Here is a 19,256-nt window from a genome sequence, read left to right as displayed (position 1 = left end):
AGTTGACTGGACACATTAGCTGGATTGGATTTGTGCAACTTTTTGTGAACAAGATATACCTGAGCAAGTGCCCACATTGTCACATAGATTTCAGTTTTGGAACTGCACTGGAACACCTTGACTAAGGGCATAGCTGGTTCTGGAGTACATGTCATCATTACTACAACTGGCATGTTGTCTGGTCCCATGGCCTTTGATGTGTCCAGTGCTCCATTTCTTGATATCATGTGGGGTAAAATAAATTGGCTGAAGATTGGCATCAGTGATGATGGGGTTCTGAGGAAGAAGCCAAAATGAATTGTCCACTCAGCACTTCAGCCAAACATGGTTGTGATTGCTTCAGCCTTGGCTGTAACTTGCTGGGCCTCATTGTGATTGTAGATAGGGATGTCTTTGGAGTTGCCCCTTCCTGTTTAATTATCTGTCATCTCTGATGACTAGATGTGGTGGAACTGCAGAGCTTAAATTAGAAAATCAAAAATTCTGCAAATGCTGGAACTCTGAAAATAAAACAGAAATATGCTGGGAATACTCAGCACATCAGGCTACCTCTGTGGGAAGAAAAAAAGTTAACGTTTCAGGTCAAAGACTCTTCATCAGCTTTAATTTGATCTGTTGATCACTTGGCTTTATCGTTAAAATGCAGTATTTTGTAGTTTAGCTTGCTGTGTTGCAGATCTTGGCACATAATTTTGATGGGTGTCTAAAACTGCTCTTGGCATGTCCTGCACTCATTGAACCAGGATGGATCCCTTGGACTGATCGTAACAATAAAATCAGGGCTATGCCAGGCCATGAGATTACACATTTTGATGTACGTTGCTGAGGTCCTCAGATGCACGTTTTTGAATTCCTTTGTTTTCAGTGCAGCATTAATGCCACACAGGATGAATGTTGTCCTTGGGACTTCATCTTTTATCACTATTATCTGTGGACAGTCTCCCACAGATGCTCCTGATCTGCTGGATTTTTCCAGTGTTTGCTGTTTTTATTTCAGATTGCCAGCATCTGCAGTTTTTTCTTCATTTATTGTGGACAGATGCATATGCCACAATAGATTAGTGAAGGTGAGGTCAAGTAGCTTTCCAACTGATCTACATGCTGCTGAACCTTTTGACAACCTTCCTCACTATCCACATCTCTGACAATGTTCGTTTATCTGCGAACTTGCCAATCAGCCCACTTACATTTTTGTCCAAATTATTTGTATCACAAGTAAGAGCTCCAGTCAGAACAACACCCCTCCACCACTACCCTCTCTATGATGGAAGGGTTTCAGAAAACTGACCCAGATCAGCACCTTTTGAAGGAGTAACAGCAGAATTATCTAGAACAGATTTGTTATATTGACTGACTCCATCTCACATAGTAACTAGAACCCAATGGGGAGAGAAACTTGTGCAGATTTTCACTAGATTTTAAATTAGAATTGCTACATTTTGTAATACTCGTACAAAAGTTTGCCTTTTACTTGAACTTGCTTCCTTTAAATGCCAACCCCTCTTTCTCCCCCCCCCCCACCCCAATATCATCATATCATTGTTATCCCTTTGTTGTAGGGAAAGGGTACTATTATTTCTTGAACTTTGGAGATCTTGTAAATAATATTTCCACTAATTTACTCTAAACATGAAGTGTAACTCGCATTTCAGATAGATTTGACAGGCTTTGTAGATTTGATAGTAACTAACTAATGTAAATTTGACCCTATTTGATTATCTTGCATTTGTCAGACAATATTTAGTATGAAAGTTAATTCTGAGCCCATTACATCAGCAAGATGTTGGTATGTAGCACAAAGTTTGGGAATGTAACCAATTTACTGTTCCTTTTTCCCATTTCCCCACAGCCGAGTTTGCCACATACTTGAACTTCTGCCGCTCCCTGCGTTTTGATGACAAACCAGATTACTCTTACTTAAGGCAATTATTTCGAAACCTCTTCCACCGACAAGGCTTCTCCTATGACTATGTCTTTGACTGGAACATGCTCAAGTTTGTACGTATAATTTGTGTTTAAGACAACTGTTCTATATGTTTCATAAATATTCAGTTCTACTTTGGCATTAGAAATGTACTTCATTACCAGTTGATAATCTGTTTAACAAATATAGCAGTCTTTCTTGGTTTTGGGACTTTTAATGATTATTTGGATCAGGGTGGTTAAAAGCATTTCAGTCTCTTGTTAAGTGTGTGGGTTGAGCCTCACTGCAGAATTTAAATGTATGATCTCCAGCAGCACTTGGAGTGTTGAGGGGAATGCAACCTCAGGAGAAATAGTATTCATCTGAGCCCCTCAAGCTTTTCTTTGGTTCTGATTTAAGACCCCTTGCTAACACAGAAGAGCAGAGTGCTCTTGTACCTTGTTGTTAGATGCTTTCTGTGCTTAAATAAATGTCCTTTTCTTTTAACCAAAGTCATAAAGGTTAGTGCATAGAAGGCCATTAACCCACTCATGCTTTTGCTAAGTGTATAACTATCTTTTGCAATCCTCTTTCCTCATTCTTTTCAATTATGTAAATGTCTTTTTTTAATTTGCGCCTGCAATTATTTTTGGTAAAGTGTTCATGCCTTTCATAGCTTGAAGTGGGGGGGAGAAAGTTTAAATTCACTTGTTCATTTTCATCTCAATAATTCTGGATTCATGTCTCTTGTTACATATTCAACAACCTTTGGAAACTACATCATATATACCTTCTCTTTTAGATTTTTTAGATTTTTCCAACAACAACCTTGATAATGATTCTGCTTTTCTTGTTTCAGCTTTGATGTCTTTTATTTCTTACTGAATCAAAACCTTCCATTTGTCGTTCTGTCCTGCTTTTCACAGATATTCCCTTTCATTCTTCCCCTCCTCTTTTTCTTGATTCTGTAATTTCTTAAAGTTTATTTATTTTGTTGTAAACTTCCCTAGTTCTGATGAATTAATCATTGACCTGCTTTGTTTATCTTTTTATAGATGCTGCCCAGCCTACTAAGCAGTTCAGTTTTATTTTCAGATGTCTTTATAAACGAGATAGGATAATGCTGAACAAGTCACTTGTTAGATTACTTAGTTAATTTCTGCAAAGGGAATTGATTGACTTTTTTTTTGCATAAGGTTTCTTCCCTCCTCATTTCAGGGGGCCAACAGAGCAGCAGATGAAGATCGGGAACGCAGGGAACGTGAGGAAAGAATGAGGCACAGTCGAAATCCAGCAGCTCGTGGATTACCCTCAACTGCCTCTGGAAGACTGAGAGGAAATCAGGAAGTGGCACCACAGACACCTCTTACACCCACATCTCATACTGGCAAGTCATTAGCTGAATTTACTTCAGAAGCAGCCATTAGAATGTTAGTTTGAGTCAGCTCCAGCTTTCTGTGGATCATAATCTTGAAGTTTTATTATGCAATTCAATTTTAATTTGCATTGTTCTAAAAATATGGTAGCCTTGCATCTTTTAATACGTATTCATACTTAAGGTCTCATTGTCAAAAAAAAAATTAGAAGCACAAATTGAGCTTTAGGGACACTAAAGGGTTGTACAGGATGGAATACTGGCACGAACTGTGCCAAGAATATGCATTACAATACCTGTCAGGCATTTTTTGAGGCCAAGGTTAGGAATCACTACTTAGAAACTCCCAAATACTGTCATGTGGGAATTTCTTGCCCTTCACTGCCGACATACCAGAGGTCTACCAATGAATCACATCTCGCATGGAATTAGCCTACAATTGAGGCAAACTTCAGGCCTCCCTTTTACAATCTTATGGTGCCACTATTTTTCCTCCATCACAGGAACACTTGATAACAGGACAATCATATTGTCAATCTTCAGACCTACAGTAGTTGTTTGTTCTTTAATGTCCTCCTATTGCACCAGACTAGAACCAACCCCCAATATTACCAAAGCAGAGAACTGTACCCAAGTCCTTGGTCCTAGTCAATGCCAATTACTTACTTACACTTGGAGCGTGTTGTCCAGCATTGTGTGTTCACAACTGGCAAGAAAATATATTTATTAACTACGTGGGAGATTTGTGCCGTAAGTGGAAATAATGACTTCTAATGGAGAAAAGTTCAGAGAAACTCATTTCTTTTCTGCAAAGGTTATTAGAATTTTTTTTCCACAGTTTTTACACCTGAGTCGATGTGAGGAACTTGCATTTTTTTTCCAAGTGGTTACATTGCTCTATTTTGCCTTTGCCTCTGTTCTTTATGGATTTAACTTCAGCCTTTTCCTCACTTCCATTAACAAGAATCACAGCTGAAATCATACATGACTTTATTTTTATGCACTTAACTTGGTCCTCATCATTTTTAATTCCTGTTGATCATTTGACAGCATTTACCTATCCAAACTCCTTGGGCATCTCCTTTCTAATCCACACTTGTGACTCGGCTCTTGCCCGATTCCATTTTGTATTTGTTACAATAATATATCACGTTGCCTCCAGTAGCTCTTCCTCCTACCCACTTCCTTCCTTTAAACTTGTTCCTCCCTACACTCAAGCACCATTGGTTTCCTTGTCTTTCTGGCTAATACATTGTGTTTTGGTATTCATACACTGTCCACTGTATGCCATCCTGAAGTTAAGCTTTTTAAAGTTCCTACCTGCACGGGATTTCAAATACCATTTCTGCTTCTCCATCACCTTGCTTCAACCCCAAGAATACAATAGAATCTGTGCTTCCTAATTGTGATGCTTTTCAAGACAGTTTGTGTATTGCCAAGATATTGAAGAAAGGTCTAATGAAATTTACACATTTATATCGTGTAGGCAGCCATTGGATACAGTTGTTTATGGCTTTGCCCGATAGCAGCTCATCACCTTTGAGAAAGGGAATTGCAGGGAATGGCAAAAATTGCCATTCACAGCTCTACCAAGGGAGTCTACTGCAGCTGCCTTGTTGAGACATTGCTACTTGACATTTTTTAAAATTTTAAGTTTGATGTGAATTAGAGAGATTTCACATATTTCAGTTGTGAATTTAAATTGCATTCATAGTAATTTTGCAGACCTCCATTTTCAAAATGCCCCATCTGTATTTTACAAGAGAAATACATCAATCTTTTGTGAATATTTTGAGCCTATGTTGTTAGCTCGTGTTACTGATATGGGCTTAGTTTGATAAGCCGGTCTAAATCCAATACTGGTATCTAAAATAACATGTAATTAAATGTATGGTATATAATTGCCGCTGAACTTTTGATCATTTGCAGTAGGATGCTTTAATTGAAATTTTGATTCCTGTATTGAATTAGAGACATTAAAATCATTCATGTGAAACATAAGTTTGTATATGGAGTATTTTGAAATGGGTTTTCAAAATAGCAATGTGTACCATTTACTCCACAATTAGAGAATGGGCTTGACAATTATCTTAAGATACTTCCTTAGAAATGTTACTGGTGCTCAACTGTAAATACTTCAGCTTAACAAACTTGGACACACTCACTGGGCAAAATGAGCATGAGATTTTTTCACGCCTGCAAAGTAAGAAAGGTTGTAATTGATGTTTTGCCATTTATTCTTCAGCTAATACATCTCCACGCCCTGTCTCTGGCATGGAACGGGAGCGGAAAGTGAGCATGAGGTTACATCGTGGCGCTGCTGTTAATGTTTCCTCAACAGATTTAACTGGACGTCAGGACACATCACGAATGTCAACATCACAGGTATGTTCCTTAATGTTCCTTACGAAACTTCAAATTGAATATGATGCATTTTCTTGTTGATTTGAGATTTTTAAAATTCTGTTGGCTTTAGATAATGCTTTGGCCAACTTAATGCAGAAGGAATTAGAAATAAAAAGCAGCAGCTATCAATAAAAGTGATCAAGGATCTGTTAAGATTTTTGTAATTGCCCAACTAATTCACCTGTGTCTTTTGGGGAAAGAAACTTGCTAGTCTACATGTGCCTCCCATGGTAGCAAGGTTAACTCCTGGCCTTTTCAAGTAGCCCGGTAAGCCACTTAATTATACAAGGCAACCAGGATAGACAGTAAATTTCACCCTTATCAGTAATGCCAACCTTTTAAATTGAAGAAAATTTTCTGCAAATTTAGATGGAGGCTTGAATTATTTTTCTTTCTACATTCTGATGGGACAGTTATTTAGTGTACAGGTGACCCTCCGCATTACAGGGGAGCAAGGTTGCTTTATTCTTCTCAAATTTTATAAGAGTGAATTTTTATTGTATCCCAGATTTTTTGGTAGGGATTTGTGAATTCCGCAAGGGTGAATTTCCATTACCCAACCTGCCTTAACACAGGGACCATCTGTAATTTCATACATTTGTTATGTTTGTATTTCTTCTTGAGAAGTTAAGCATAGTTATGTTTCACTCACCATCCCTATATATACAAATTTAGTCATGGTAAAATTAGCTTTTAAACCAACTTTAACAAATAGATCAAAGTGAAAGGTATGTATATACCGGTCCCTGATACTTAGACCAACTTTGACAACCACCGGAAGGAACAGAAAAACAAAAATATTTATAAGTACAGGAAATGAAGAAGGTTTCCTTTGATTGACTGTGTCATCTTATTGAATGTTTGGATATCAGAAATTGTTACCTTGGGTGTCAACAAAGAGCGTGATCCCTTAAGGATTAGGATATTACATATGCATGCCAAGCTTTGGAATCCATATTGAATAGAACTTCGAAAAAGGGTAACTGAGATTAGACCAAGAATATTAAATAAAATATAACCCTGTTTTGATCTATCCCATTTATTCATGAAGTATTCAGATTCAAATTTCTGTTTTCAATCTCTCTTCATGACACTAATAATGCTTCCACATTGTGGAATTAAAGTTGTACCTTTGCAATTCCGACCAGCAATGTAATTTAATATGGGGCCAATATCTGAATCCATGCTATCCCGAATCAGGACATGGTCTGCTGTTAATTGATTTCTCTGACCATCAATAAAAGCTTTTCTGTCTTTATTCTTCCCCACACATTCAACTCAAATGTTGATTTTGTTGAATTGCAAGTACGAAGATGATCTTGCCCTCTCTCATTCCAAGTATTGATCTCCCATGACTGAACCAGTTGTGGCAGGTTACTTTTGTCCCCTTGGTTATTCTCAAAGAATACCGAGATGTCACAGAAGCACATTGTGAAAGACTTGTCAATGCAACAAAAAAGTAGTGAAATCAGCTGCTATGTCAGGTACATTTATTATGCTCTGGTAATTATTGGCATTGTCATAGTGCCTGAATAACTTAACACAAGTTAATGTATAAAATGTTGGATCTTAAGCCAGTAGCAATTAGTTTTAAATTGTGCATAAATGAATTCCCATTGCTCTGCTACCTATCACTTCTGAAGCATGTCTTTCTCTTTATTCAAGGTCCTACATTTGTGAAGATCATTAAACAGGAATTGTTCTTGCATCATATAGTAACAATAAAAAGAAACCTCTCAATATCAACATGTTTTTTTAAAAAAGTAACATTAAAGTGACTGAAGACCTTTCTTTTGCTTTTGTATCAGGTCCATTATCATTCACTCACTCTTGCAGTTTACGTATATTTTATCAGAAATTTTAGTTTTCAGTGTCTGCATTATTTGGTTAGCCTTTACATTCTCATAAACACACAGACTTCTTACAATTCTGTTGTGTTCACAACACTCAATGAGTAATCAAAAAACAATTTCCCTCTGCATGCACACAGTCACACTTGCATGGAAGCATGAATGTGCACACCATAAGACAAGCATTTCTGTTAGCATAATTTTACAGACTTGTACAAGGTCAAGAACGGTGACAAGTACCTGTAATGGTTCGACAAAGTGTTCCGCTGCATTTTGTGGAAGAAAGAAGGAAGCTTTGGGAATCTAATGTTTGTGTTCAGCAACCTATAAATTGTTGTAACAAGTAACTGATGTACTTTGAAAGCGAATGTTTTGAAGAATTGCTATGAATTCGAGAGCATTTTTTGGTGTGAAGTTTATGACCTTAATTTATTTTTTAGTAAGCCATTGTTTTAAATTGGTTATAATTTTTTAAAAAATAAAGTATTGAGACAAAATCAGTGCTTAGGCCTTATTTGGGGAAGTATTATGTTCATTTTTAATATAGAATAATGGCTCTAGAGGAGTTGGCTTATTTTTGTAGCCAAGTTTCTTAGATCATTTGTTCAGTTCCTTTTTCTTCTGTATTCCCTTTGCAGCCAACCTTGTTTTGTTTTTAAAACAAAAGTAGGAAGTGGTTGAAAATAAGTAAGGTCACAAGGAAAATCTGTACTCCTACAAGATGGACCGCCAGTGTGAGATCTTGCATTTCTGCAAAAGCTCTCATCTCAAGTTTCAAGCATGGATGTAATTTGAGAGCTCTGTTAATGAAAATATGAAAGTTCATTTTGTGTAACATTTGTTTGGAGAGGGGAATCACTGCCTCAGATGAATTCACTGTGGTGCATCAAAACTAAATTATCCCTGTTTGTTGCCCTTCTACACACTGCGGCAACAGTCTTCAAAAAATAGAATGTCAGTGGCTTTGAGTATTGTTGAACTGAACCATGCAGCCTTTCTTTTGTTAGTTATTATGTATGTGGTTAAAATTTAAAAGTCGTCACTTCTGACATTTACTAATGGGGAGTGGGAAGTTATGAGCAAATGTTGATGAAATTGTGTACTGTACTAAGCTATGCACATTAGAGGAAGTTGCTTAGTGTCCTGATTGGGAGGAGGTATTGAGAGCCGGAAGCTATTTACCCAATCTGTGTTTTTTCTCTCTTTCGCACCCACCTCAAAACATGTCAAATATGACTTGTCTTTCCAGGTGATGAAATAAATAGACATTGTGTATCATCTGATTTTCCTTTACAGATGTTTCTGGATGAATTACGTTGGAGGTTGTGAGGATACATTTCTGGTAATTGTAAAAGTGAAATTATAGCCCACTGGTGCCAAAAATAAGAAATCTAATTTTTAAAAAAATAATCCATTCATACAATGAAAGCTTATGTCCAATATGATATGTTAACTTCCTAGTAATTTAAATTTTTGAATGATTTCTTGATTTTTATACAAATAGCACCTTGACTGTTCTTTTTATGAATGTTCATTTGTCAAACAGGCTTAAAAAAAAAGTTCCTTAAACAAACTTTAACATTAAAAACTTAAGTCACCAACTGCATTTGGAAATAGTTATGACAAAATTTTGCACTTCTAAGTCTTCCTTGAAGATTGTGCATCTTCCTCATTTCCCTCCCCACTTGCGTACAGACCACTAATATGGAGCTGATACCATCTCTTACCTTCCAGTGTCTGGATTATTTTCATGAAAACGGAAAAGTGCATTGCAACAGTTTCGGGTTTGCAGCAGCCAGGCTGATTTGGCTTGTGGTGTAACAAGTGTGCTCTGTGTGTAGGCTGGTGATCTGTGCTTCTCTGCTAGTGATCTGTGCTTCAGTCAGAATGAAGTCTGCTTGCACATTATGCAATGCTGAAATGATTTCTGAACGTGAATGTCCTTGTCACATAATTCAAAGCACAAAAAGAAGGCGCTTTATCCATATCACAGGTGGACAAGCTCAAGATTCAGGCGTATAGTATTAGCTTAGGGGAAAAAGTGGGATTTATTTATTGTCCTGAAACATTTGCTATTACTTGGCTTGCATTTATAGGGAACTTTTTTACCAAGCCCCTATTAAAAAGATTTAACAGTTTGGATTCTGACTACTAATTATCCTAATTTTGCTAATCTAAGACTATTTTTATTGTCTCCTATTCCCAATTTTTTTGAATTTGAGCACATCAAAGCTCAAGAGTTAAACATTTATATCCTATATGACATTTGAAATGATCTAACATACAGGACCAAGAGTTAGAAACTGGTATTAGGTAAGACAGGTCATGGTGGGGAGTGGGTCAAATCGCCTCCTGAGTCATGAATTTCTACAGTAATTTGAAGACTGTTCATCATAATATTCAAGTATTAAACAGGTTATTAGTTGCTGTTGTAGCTGAGAAAATGTTCTCTACAATGCCATGAATAACATCATGTTTCCTATAAACAAGGATAGGACTTTGCTGCACAAAGCTGAGGATGAACTTTTTTAGAACACAGTCACAGACTTCTAAAAGCAATGTGGTCATAGAAGAATATACTATCAACAAATAGTGAGATGATTTTATGATAACGACATATAGTTGTTTTCCATTGTAGCATCTTTGCTGTTAAGCTCCATTGAAGCTGAGCTTATTTAAAGATGTTTATCTATCACAGAAAATTATCAACTCTTTGCTACCTCTCCAGATCTTTCTATCTTGTGTTACCAAATTATATCTCATGCATTTTAACTTTCTTTAGTTTTCCCTTTAACACCAAGCTTTCGACATTCGAAAGCTATTCAAATTGTCTTCGATTGCCTTGGGTCATTGCTGTTACATTTATAATAACCTTTGTGGGAATGTAATCAAACAAATATAATTAAGACCAAAACACAGTATGGGTGATCAAAAAATCAATCAAGGGGGTTGTTCTCTAGGAGATGGAGGTGGGTATGAGGGCAGATAGGGAGAAGCCATGGAGAAGTTTAAGTACAAGATTAAGAAACTCAAATTTGAGCTACTGTAGTGATTGAGTTGGTGAACAAGATGGTGAAACTTGGATTACAAGTGGCAAAAATTAGATTATTCTCATTCTTGGACAGTGAATTATTGGTGGCTGAGGAAGCAAGCAATAGTGGAAGCAATTGCTGTCTTGTTTGGTAGTCCTGTGGATGAGGGTTCAGGTGACAGGAAGACATGGATGTGGAAATGGATGAACAGTATTGAGCAACGGATGATGGTGTGGACATTATGTTGAAAGTTCATCTCAGAGATGCCAATCTTGTGTACTATGGCTTAGTCAGAGGTGATTGGGTTGGGCTTGTACAAAAGAATTTGGCAAACTGTTTCAATCTTTCCCAGTGTTTAATTGGAAGAAATTTCAGCTCTAAGTGCTGGATGTTTAAGAGTAAAGGCCAGTAGTATAAAGTAGTGGAAGATGTACAGTGATGTGGTGGGAGTGGAGCCTGCAGTGTTTCACATGATGTTGTCAACATGTAGTTGAGGAATGGACTGGAGGTGAATAAACTTTCAAAAGTCATCATCTCTCTGATTTGGCAATCAACATCACTTGATCTGAACATTGTTACAACTTTGCTACACTGCCATATGAGGAATGTATCGTTTTCAATTTATGGGGATTAAGATTCATGCCAGATTATTATCCTGTTCATTTGATTTAGGATGGTGTACAGAAGTTTGTAAACTGTCTTGGAAAGCCATTTGAAAATCGTTGCTTGGGCTTGTGCTTAAGTGTGTAGTAGGAGTTGAAACCTGAATTCTATGTGCACAGCATGCACAACTAGAAATTGTACATTAGTTTTTCATGCTACTTTTACCAAAGAGGTCCCAAGAGCATCTGCTCTGGACATAACTTAAAGAAAACAATTCTGAAATTCCAGTCTGTGGTCACAATTAAAATGCTATCACTGCCTGTGCCCAGAATGGAAATTTATGCTACTTTGGGCACGGCTGAAGTTGTCCTGGCTCTTAAGAAGCAACTTGTTCATCGATGTGGAATGGGGCCTGTTTTCTTCCAATAAATTCAACATGGTTCCCATTTTCAAACTCTGTAATATGTCCAACGTGCTAATTTAACTGAATACATGATGACTTGAGTGTTACAACTCATTGTTAACGTTGGTTTTGTGTGGGTATGGCACAGATTACAATTGGTTGTCTTTTCCCCCACATCAGAATAGCCTACCCTTCGAGCATCATGGCATGTAGCTGGTCCACACGCATTGAAGGCAGCACTGGGTGAGTTTATCTCAATCCCATCTCATTAAAGTAGAAGAGATTGAGGATGGAAGGCAAATTTTCTAAGGATCACATATTAATATTTTAAAGTGCCATGGACTATCCACTAATAATTACATTCTACAACCAAGATGCTTCCTCAATTTTTTGTTTCAGGTAATTATTGATGACTTCCCTTGTGTAGAGGTTTGCAGGAATATGTGTAGAGTATGTGCTTTGTTCACACGCAACTAAACAGTGGATCAATACAAATTTGTATTTGATCCATGAAGGAAGAAGGCACTGACTATCTTGGAGTCTTCAGCTCTTTTTACAGTAAAGCTATACATTAAATATTGTTTCTGAATTCACAAGTGTTTCAGAAGATTTTAAAACTAGCGCTATGGGCAACTGGATGTTGATAGATATGCTAACTATCCATTCTGTGCTGCTTCCATGTGATAATGAGAGGGCAAGGCTGGTCAAACTTGGCATATTTGAATTTTCCATGGGATATAGATGAGTATATACTATCCAACAAAATGTTTGGGCATATTTTAATGTCTGATTCAGAGGAGGTGGAGTGGAGCTGAACTCAGATTTCTATGAAGGATGTTGGGCAGTGGCTTCAATCTTTCTCAATGTTTACCAGTATGAACAAAGGTTGAGAATTGAATAGATATTTGAGGGACATTTGGGTTACTAATATGCATGCACCTATAAAAACATTAGTAGTAACGTTTGGGGGTTAGGGTGTAGGGCACGACTCTGCTTCATTTTTACATTACAGGTCTGTTTATGAAAAAGCTCGAAGCATGGACATTGAAAGTATTTCAACGTCTCCATGCTAAAAGTAGAAGATCAGGTGGATTTTTTGACTCTATATTGCTTGGTGCTTTACCCCAATCACTGCAGTTCTTTAACCTGCTTGTAATCTCTCGCCCTCCCCCCCCAGATTGCACCATGGCTTCTCAAATTATTTTGGAGTTTGCATTATCCAGTTTGAGTTGATGTAAGCCACTTCTCAGTAATACTTGATCTTTTGAGAGTTTTGGCTTGACCTGTTTAACCTGCTTGTGAAGTCTTGTTGCACGATGTCCTGCTCTGATCCACTGCATAGTTCAACACTGAACTTTCTGCATGAGAGAATATTGCAGTGTTGCTATATTTTTATATTCAAAACAAATTTGATGTGAGAGGAGATATCTTATTTGAACTAAGATTTCTGTGTAATTTGATTTACACTGGTTCAGTAAGTGAATGGATCATTAAAGAATTGCTGGCATACTTTTGTGATCAATGTTTGCATAAAGTTTAAAGCACTATACTTTAAAGAAAAAAACTGGTAGCAACTGGTATTGAGTTGGTGATACAAACTTCAGCAAGAGGAAATGTCCAAAGCGGTTTCCTGGTTGTGTTAATTTTAACTTAAATTTATCTTTAGTTCTTCTCTGTAAACTCTTGACCACTACTGCAGAAGCAGCTGTCACGAAGCACACTGCTCCTTTTTTAAAAAAAATCATACTACTGTTACAGTGTTGACAATGTATTAGCTGATTCAGTTGCACATTGAGTTGCAAGCTACCAACTGATGTGCTTAAATCTGTAAATAAGTTGAATTTGTCAGCCCATATTTAGGGCAGGGAGATTTTGACTATTTGAAATTTTATGTAATCATTGCTAAAATATTGAGGTTTAACTTAAGTTTCAATACTGGGAAAAATTAAAATTACATTTAATCATTATAAAGTGAATGTTAATGAATACTCTTGATGCTTTAACCCTCTGGAGTGAGGCAGATCAGTTATTTTTCTCCCTTGTTGACAGCTTTGTCAAATTTTCTAATCATTGTATTGTTATGGTTGTCACAAATTACCTTACAGGAAGTGGTTAATATTCATCAAAGGCTGAATGCCGCCTCATCTGAGGTAAAGGGGAAAATGTCAATTCATTTCCCTGCAAGTCTGCATTTACATGTTCATCATCCTTCAAGGCTGAAGAATATTTTAAGTCTGTTAATGTTTTTGCTATAGAATGTTTTTTGTGCATGTGTGTGAAGCCTGCAAATCCCTAAAGTTAATTTCAAAGTAATTATTAGAAAGTTGCAAACAAATCGTTTTAAGTATGTGTATCTTTAATACATTTTGAGAATCCATGCTTTTATAACTAAGAAATGAATAGTTAATACTGCATTTAAAGACTTTTTTCTGTGTTACCATTGCCAGCATTCTTTTTAGACCTTTATATGTAAAATGTCATACCTCGAACAATTTCCGACACAAGTTCAAGAAGCATGAAGTTTTTTTGTAATTTCAAAGTCAAAGTATTGATGGTGAATTTAGTTGAATTTGAAATTACTCCATATCTTGTATCTCCATAGGATTTAATCTATGCAACAAACAGACCTCTCGTAAATGTGTATTGTATGCAGAGCCAGTGATGTACATATTGTCACACAAAATGCCCTGAAATGACATTTAATTTGTCAATTAAATTGTTGAAATCAGCTTCAAGTGACATAGTAATTTAGGAAAGTGTCTTTATCAATAGGGAATTGCAATGAGTATTTTTCATTTAAAGTAGCTCTCTTTTTTTTAAGTTTACGGGACTACTCTCTCCGAAAACGAAGTATAGCTGCTTTGTCAGTGATTCTGGCTTTTGAGCAGCTGACTGGTATTGTTTAGAGTTGCCCTGATGGGCAAAGGCCCATATGTGTTGGCCCACCTTCAGCAAATGCACACTGCCTGTAACTATACAAAATTAATAAATTTTTCTTTTTTGAGTTGAAAGTGTCACTGGCAAGGCTGACACTTATTGCTCACGTCTATTTAAAGGACAGCTTAAGGGGGATTTTATGGAAATTCTACAGAATCTTTATTTCTGGGAGTTCAACTTTCGCTTTTTTAAGATGAACACTATTGGACTTGGCAATTGTGCTTTTCACTTTGTTAAATCAAATTTGCTACATCAGATTTAGTGAAAAACAGATTGGAGTTTACAGATCCAGTGGTTTGTCTTCCATCTGCAACTCCTGTGAAATCATTCTTTTCTTAAGTATTTTTATGATCTCTGGATTTCGCAATTTTTGTACAAATATTTGCAGAATTATTAGATTTTTTTTTTTGCTATGTCCACAAAGGATTGGGTTAAGGTGCCTTGACTCCTCTGTCTCATAAACCAAATAGCAGATGGGGCAAACAGCATCCCGTTAGGCTGGACTGGATTCTCACTCAGAAGTTGTGGTTGTGCACTTGCCAACTCTACAATGCGGTACCCAATTTTCTTGAAGTGGATTTTTTTGTTTAACATGTTTTTAAAATTTGGATATCTGCTGGGCTCTATAATCATTTAATACAGGAAGTATTTAGTCAAGTAGATTTTTGGATCAAATCCTACTTTTTATGCATTTTATTCCACGTGTTGTGTTCTGCATTTCCCAAGCAATACATGTTGATAGTTATTCAATACCACTATGGGAAATTTATTGGTTCTTAATGCTTATAAGGGATTAATTTAGTTTTTGTTTGTTACTTTGGATAGATCCCAGCCCGGGTGACTTCCAGCGGCATCCATTCCGCTGTTCCTCGATGAAAGTGACTCACCGTGGAGAGTGGACAATGCATGGCCGATGTCCCATTATAACCTTGAAACTCATGACCCCCTACAAAGCCAACCGACAAAGTGAAGCTCTTGATGCCTTTAACTAAAGTGCAGGAAGGAAACTTTAAAGTTTTTTTTAGGAACATCTTCGCAAGGAGACCTTTTCCCTGACTGCAGTATAAAATACAAGTTAAAAGATTGTGCCCACTGCTTCAGCAGCAGGGGTTCTAAAGACGGTTTACAGAATTTACCGCAAATAGAATAGATATCGCCATCCCTTCTCCTTCCATGATTGGCGTTATGTAGCCTTTTATTACTCTACTGTACAACTGTAGACCTATACCTGGTTTAAATATTTTGTATCACCCTGCTAAAATTGAAAGCAGCATCTATGTAGATAAGTAGAATGTTGTCCTGCTTTTATGTCTGTGATGCTCTATAGGTTTGAGAATCTGAAATGGGAATTGACTGACTTGAAAAATCCTGTAATACATAGGGTTGGCAGTGAGTGTTTGTGAATTTAAAATGCAGCTGATTTTATTTAAAGCTTTTTCCAGTCTTTTGTATTAAACTTGAGTTTAAAATGTTTTTGGTAGTACACTGTAACTATTAATGTTTTTTTGGTTTAGTATCTAGGTTTGTTTGCACACTTTTAACTTCCACATTTTATTTTTGTCATAAAAACTGAATGATCATTGGTGCCAGTGGCCATTTAGTGTCTTGTGGAAGAGGCAGATAACTTAGCTGGCAGAAGCAGTGTGGAATAAAGTGGCAGTGCCAAGGCTTATCAAAAAATGTGACCTTAAAAATGAAAATGTGGAAGAATAAAGTTTTTTAAAAAAAGTAAAGGTAAAGCTGTGTTTTGGTGAATTATTTTTAAAATTTCTGATTAGTGTTGGTACAGAGTCTGTTCTCGGGATTTCCTGTCCTAAGGACTTATAGCATCTCCATTAATCACTAGGCGTAGAGAAGTATTTTAAACAAAGAGCTGTGAAGGATTGTACAGTAAAAAATGTGAACTCTGCCATTAGCTTAAAGGGGGCTGATGAAATTTTACATTCCAGTGTGTGTGCTTCAAAAATTGTATCTTGATTTTTTTTATGTTTACACGTGACAATAGTGAATCCAACTCAAAGGTTTTTTTTGAAAGCTAACTGGGTTTCAGCCTAAAATGGAATTTTATAACATTCTTGCTATTGGTGTAGCTTCCAGATAGCACACTGAAGGAATGGAGGAAGTACAGCCTAACTCATGAATGTGTGTGCACTTCATCAAATGCACAGTTTGGTTCCTTTTTGTTTGTAACAGCCACATTTGTATTTCACTTCAGCCTCTTGGGAGGTCGCATGAAAGGGTATCTGGCGAAAAGTCAGAAATGCCTTGCCATTTATGCATGCGCACTGACGTGTTAAACAGGAGCACAGTTAGGCTGGCATTACTGCATTAAGATTCCTCCTTTCATTTCAGCAGTCCCATCGTTTAATTTTGTAAATGTGTGTGGTTAAATTAATGTTTCCCATAAGGTTTGTAAGGGGCAGAAACTTGAGAATCAATGTTTTCTTCCTAACTGGTGGTGCCTCCAAGACAACGGGCTCTTCCAATTTTTCTTTTGTGTGGATGGACCATCGTTATCTCAGGTGGCTGGTTTCCCCTCTGTAGAATGTCTGTGTATAACGTGTAATGGTAACAAAATACTGGTAACCTATTTGTATTGCAGCTGTATTTGTGTACTTTAAAAATGTAAATAAATTCATAATAACTTGTAATGGGTTCTCTGTTTTGTTCTAAAATTCTAAGTTCAGGAATCTTTGTAATTTATAGCTTTGGGTACATCAGTATTTTTTCAACAATGAGCTAAACGCCAAACTGAATTTTATAAAGTTGGAAGTAATTAAAATTCAAAGAACAATTGAACTGTGTGGCATTGAGAACAGCAGATCTTTCCCTTCTCTAAGTTATGTGGTAAATAGTTTTTTTTATTTGAATCATGGATGCATTTATAATTGTTTTGTTCAATCACATCAGAAAAGAAAAGGGTTGTCCAATTACATTCAATACCAACAACAGCTACAACATTTGGATACTATAACTAATTAACACTTCATCTGCATGAGAAAACAGATTGTGGAAGAATTTCTCCAGTTTGTTAGTTACCAAATGATTGTCACTGAACCATAATTTTTAACCAGTTTCCATTTTTTCCTTTGTATGGGGAGAAAAGCTTTATATAATTAATATCTATCTGATGAGAGTGATGAGAATTGTCTCCATTTTATAGGATTTCAATATTATTGATCGTTTAAATAGAATTTCTTTCTTTGAAAATCAATTTTAGTGCACTTTAATTATTTACCTAACAGCAATACTTGCATCTTGTGTAATTGACAACCATTCGTATTCATTTACAAAGCACTTATTTTTTAAATGTTTAACGGATATTGCATAACTAATTACAATGTATTACTGATGTACATTTTAGTTTAAAACATTGTCCATTAATTAAATATTACATTGACACAGATTTTTGAAGTATGAAAAAAATTTCTACCATCTTGAAAATGTGTATTTAGAGTAATTGTCACTTCCTTTGGTTAATTTCATTAACTCTTCTCAAAAATAGTAAATGACAGATACAGACTGACCACATAATGACTTCTTGTTAATTTGTTCTTTTGACTTTTTTATATGCATTTGGTTCATTTTGCATTCGTCCATTTGGAGTATCTTTTTTCACATAATCCAATAATTATGGGTGCAGAATATACCCAAGACTAAATATACCTAAAATGTATATCTCCTGGGGTGCACTAATCTTAACACATTACAATTTAATGCCTTTAAGTTAATTGGTGTAATTATACAGCTGATTGCAAATTGGTATTTGGCAGAAATATTTAAACGTCACAATTAAATTTCTCAATACCTCATTATTTCATTGCCTGGGTGACCTGAGGGCACCAAAAAAATACTCCCTACGCTAAGTTTGTTTGTCTTGATAAGTTTGTAATGATGGCCAGGCATGCTGTAGAAGTTGTTCAGTTTTTTTCTGGTTGTTGTCATGGTTTGGCCTTGCATTCCATTTTCTGCAAAAATGTCAAAATACTTTTTGATCGGGGGTCCACCCGAGTTCCATCAGACTGAGAGATGGGAGCATTTGCCTCTGCATTTTTTTAGTATCAAGTCTAATGAATATTAAAACTCCATGTGGAAGTGAGGCTGGGTTATGAATGGGCAGGAAGTAGCAGCAGCAACCATGTTGGTCTGCATGTAGAGTCTAATGGCGTTGAAGCAAGACTTGTTTATTGCCTTTTAATCTTTAAATTCATAAAATTAGATTAAAATCCTGACATGACTGATTTAAAGCACAGCTTGGATAAAGGAAGTGCCTACAAAATGTCCACAAATTGATTTTAATACTGTTCCCCACCTTTTACATGGCTACTACTGTGTTCCTTCTCAACACCCCCCCCCCCACCCCAAGAAGATGGTCCATTAATGTAGATGGAGAGATTGCCAATGTGTATATGCTGATTTAGCATGTAAGAATATTTGTACTTTGTGCTTTGACGTCATTTGGTAAGGAGAAAAGTTTTTACAATCACAAACCACCTCGCACTGAACCACTTCTGTAGTTGTAATGGAAATATGGAAGCTAATTTGTACATTGCAAGGTCCCATAACAGGAATGAAATTATTAGATAAGATGATGAAAGGTCATTGCCTTGAGAGAGTGTTTCTTTCTCTACAGATGGTGTCTGAACTGACTAGTATTCCAAGCATTTTTGTGTTTTGAGCAGGTAATTATGGTTGGGGTGGGGGGTATGCCTCAACTCCAGAGGCATAAAGCATGGAATTTCTTCTT

At 36.4% G+C, this 19,256-nt stretch overlaps 1 protein-coding gene across 3 annotated transcripts in view; it reads left to right on the top strand.

Annotated features, from left to right (window-relative positions):
• LOC127579784 (casein kinase I) overlaps positions 1-17,160 on the top strand; it is a 37,487-nt gene extending 20,327 nt beyond the window's left edge. The window contains exons 6-10 of one of the 3 annotated variants that reach the window (XM_052032710.1): positions 1,850-1,998; positions 3,122-3,290; positions 5,524-5,663; positions 11,753-11,815; positions 15,335-17,160. In XM_052032710.1, the coding sequence (XP_051888670.1) occupies positions 1,850-1,998; positions 3,122-3,290; positions 5,524-5,663; positions 11,753-11,785 (491 nt within the window). In that variant the 3' untranslated portion in view covers positions 11,786-11,815; positions 15,335-17,160. Of the gene's footprint in view, positions 1-1,849; positions 1,999-3,121; positions 3,291-5,523; positions 5,664-7,349; positions 8,869-11,752; positions 11,816-15,334 lie in introns of those variants that run through there. The other 2 variants (XM_052032709.1, XM_052032712.1) reach the window with 2 other exon arrangements.
• Positions 17,161-19,256: the final 2,096 nt, after the last annotated feature.

This window comes from Pristis pectinata, chromosome 18, assembly GCF_009764475.1.
Source record: "Pristis pectinata isolate sPriPec2 chromosome 18, sPriPec2.1.pri, whole genome shotgun sequence".
Taxonomy (NCBI): domain Eukaryota; kingdom Metazoa; phylum Chordata; class Chondrichthyes; order Rhinopristiformes; family Pristidae; genus Pristis; species Pristis pectinata.
This window is presented reverse-complemented; position numbering and strand designations above follow the sequence as displayed.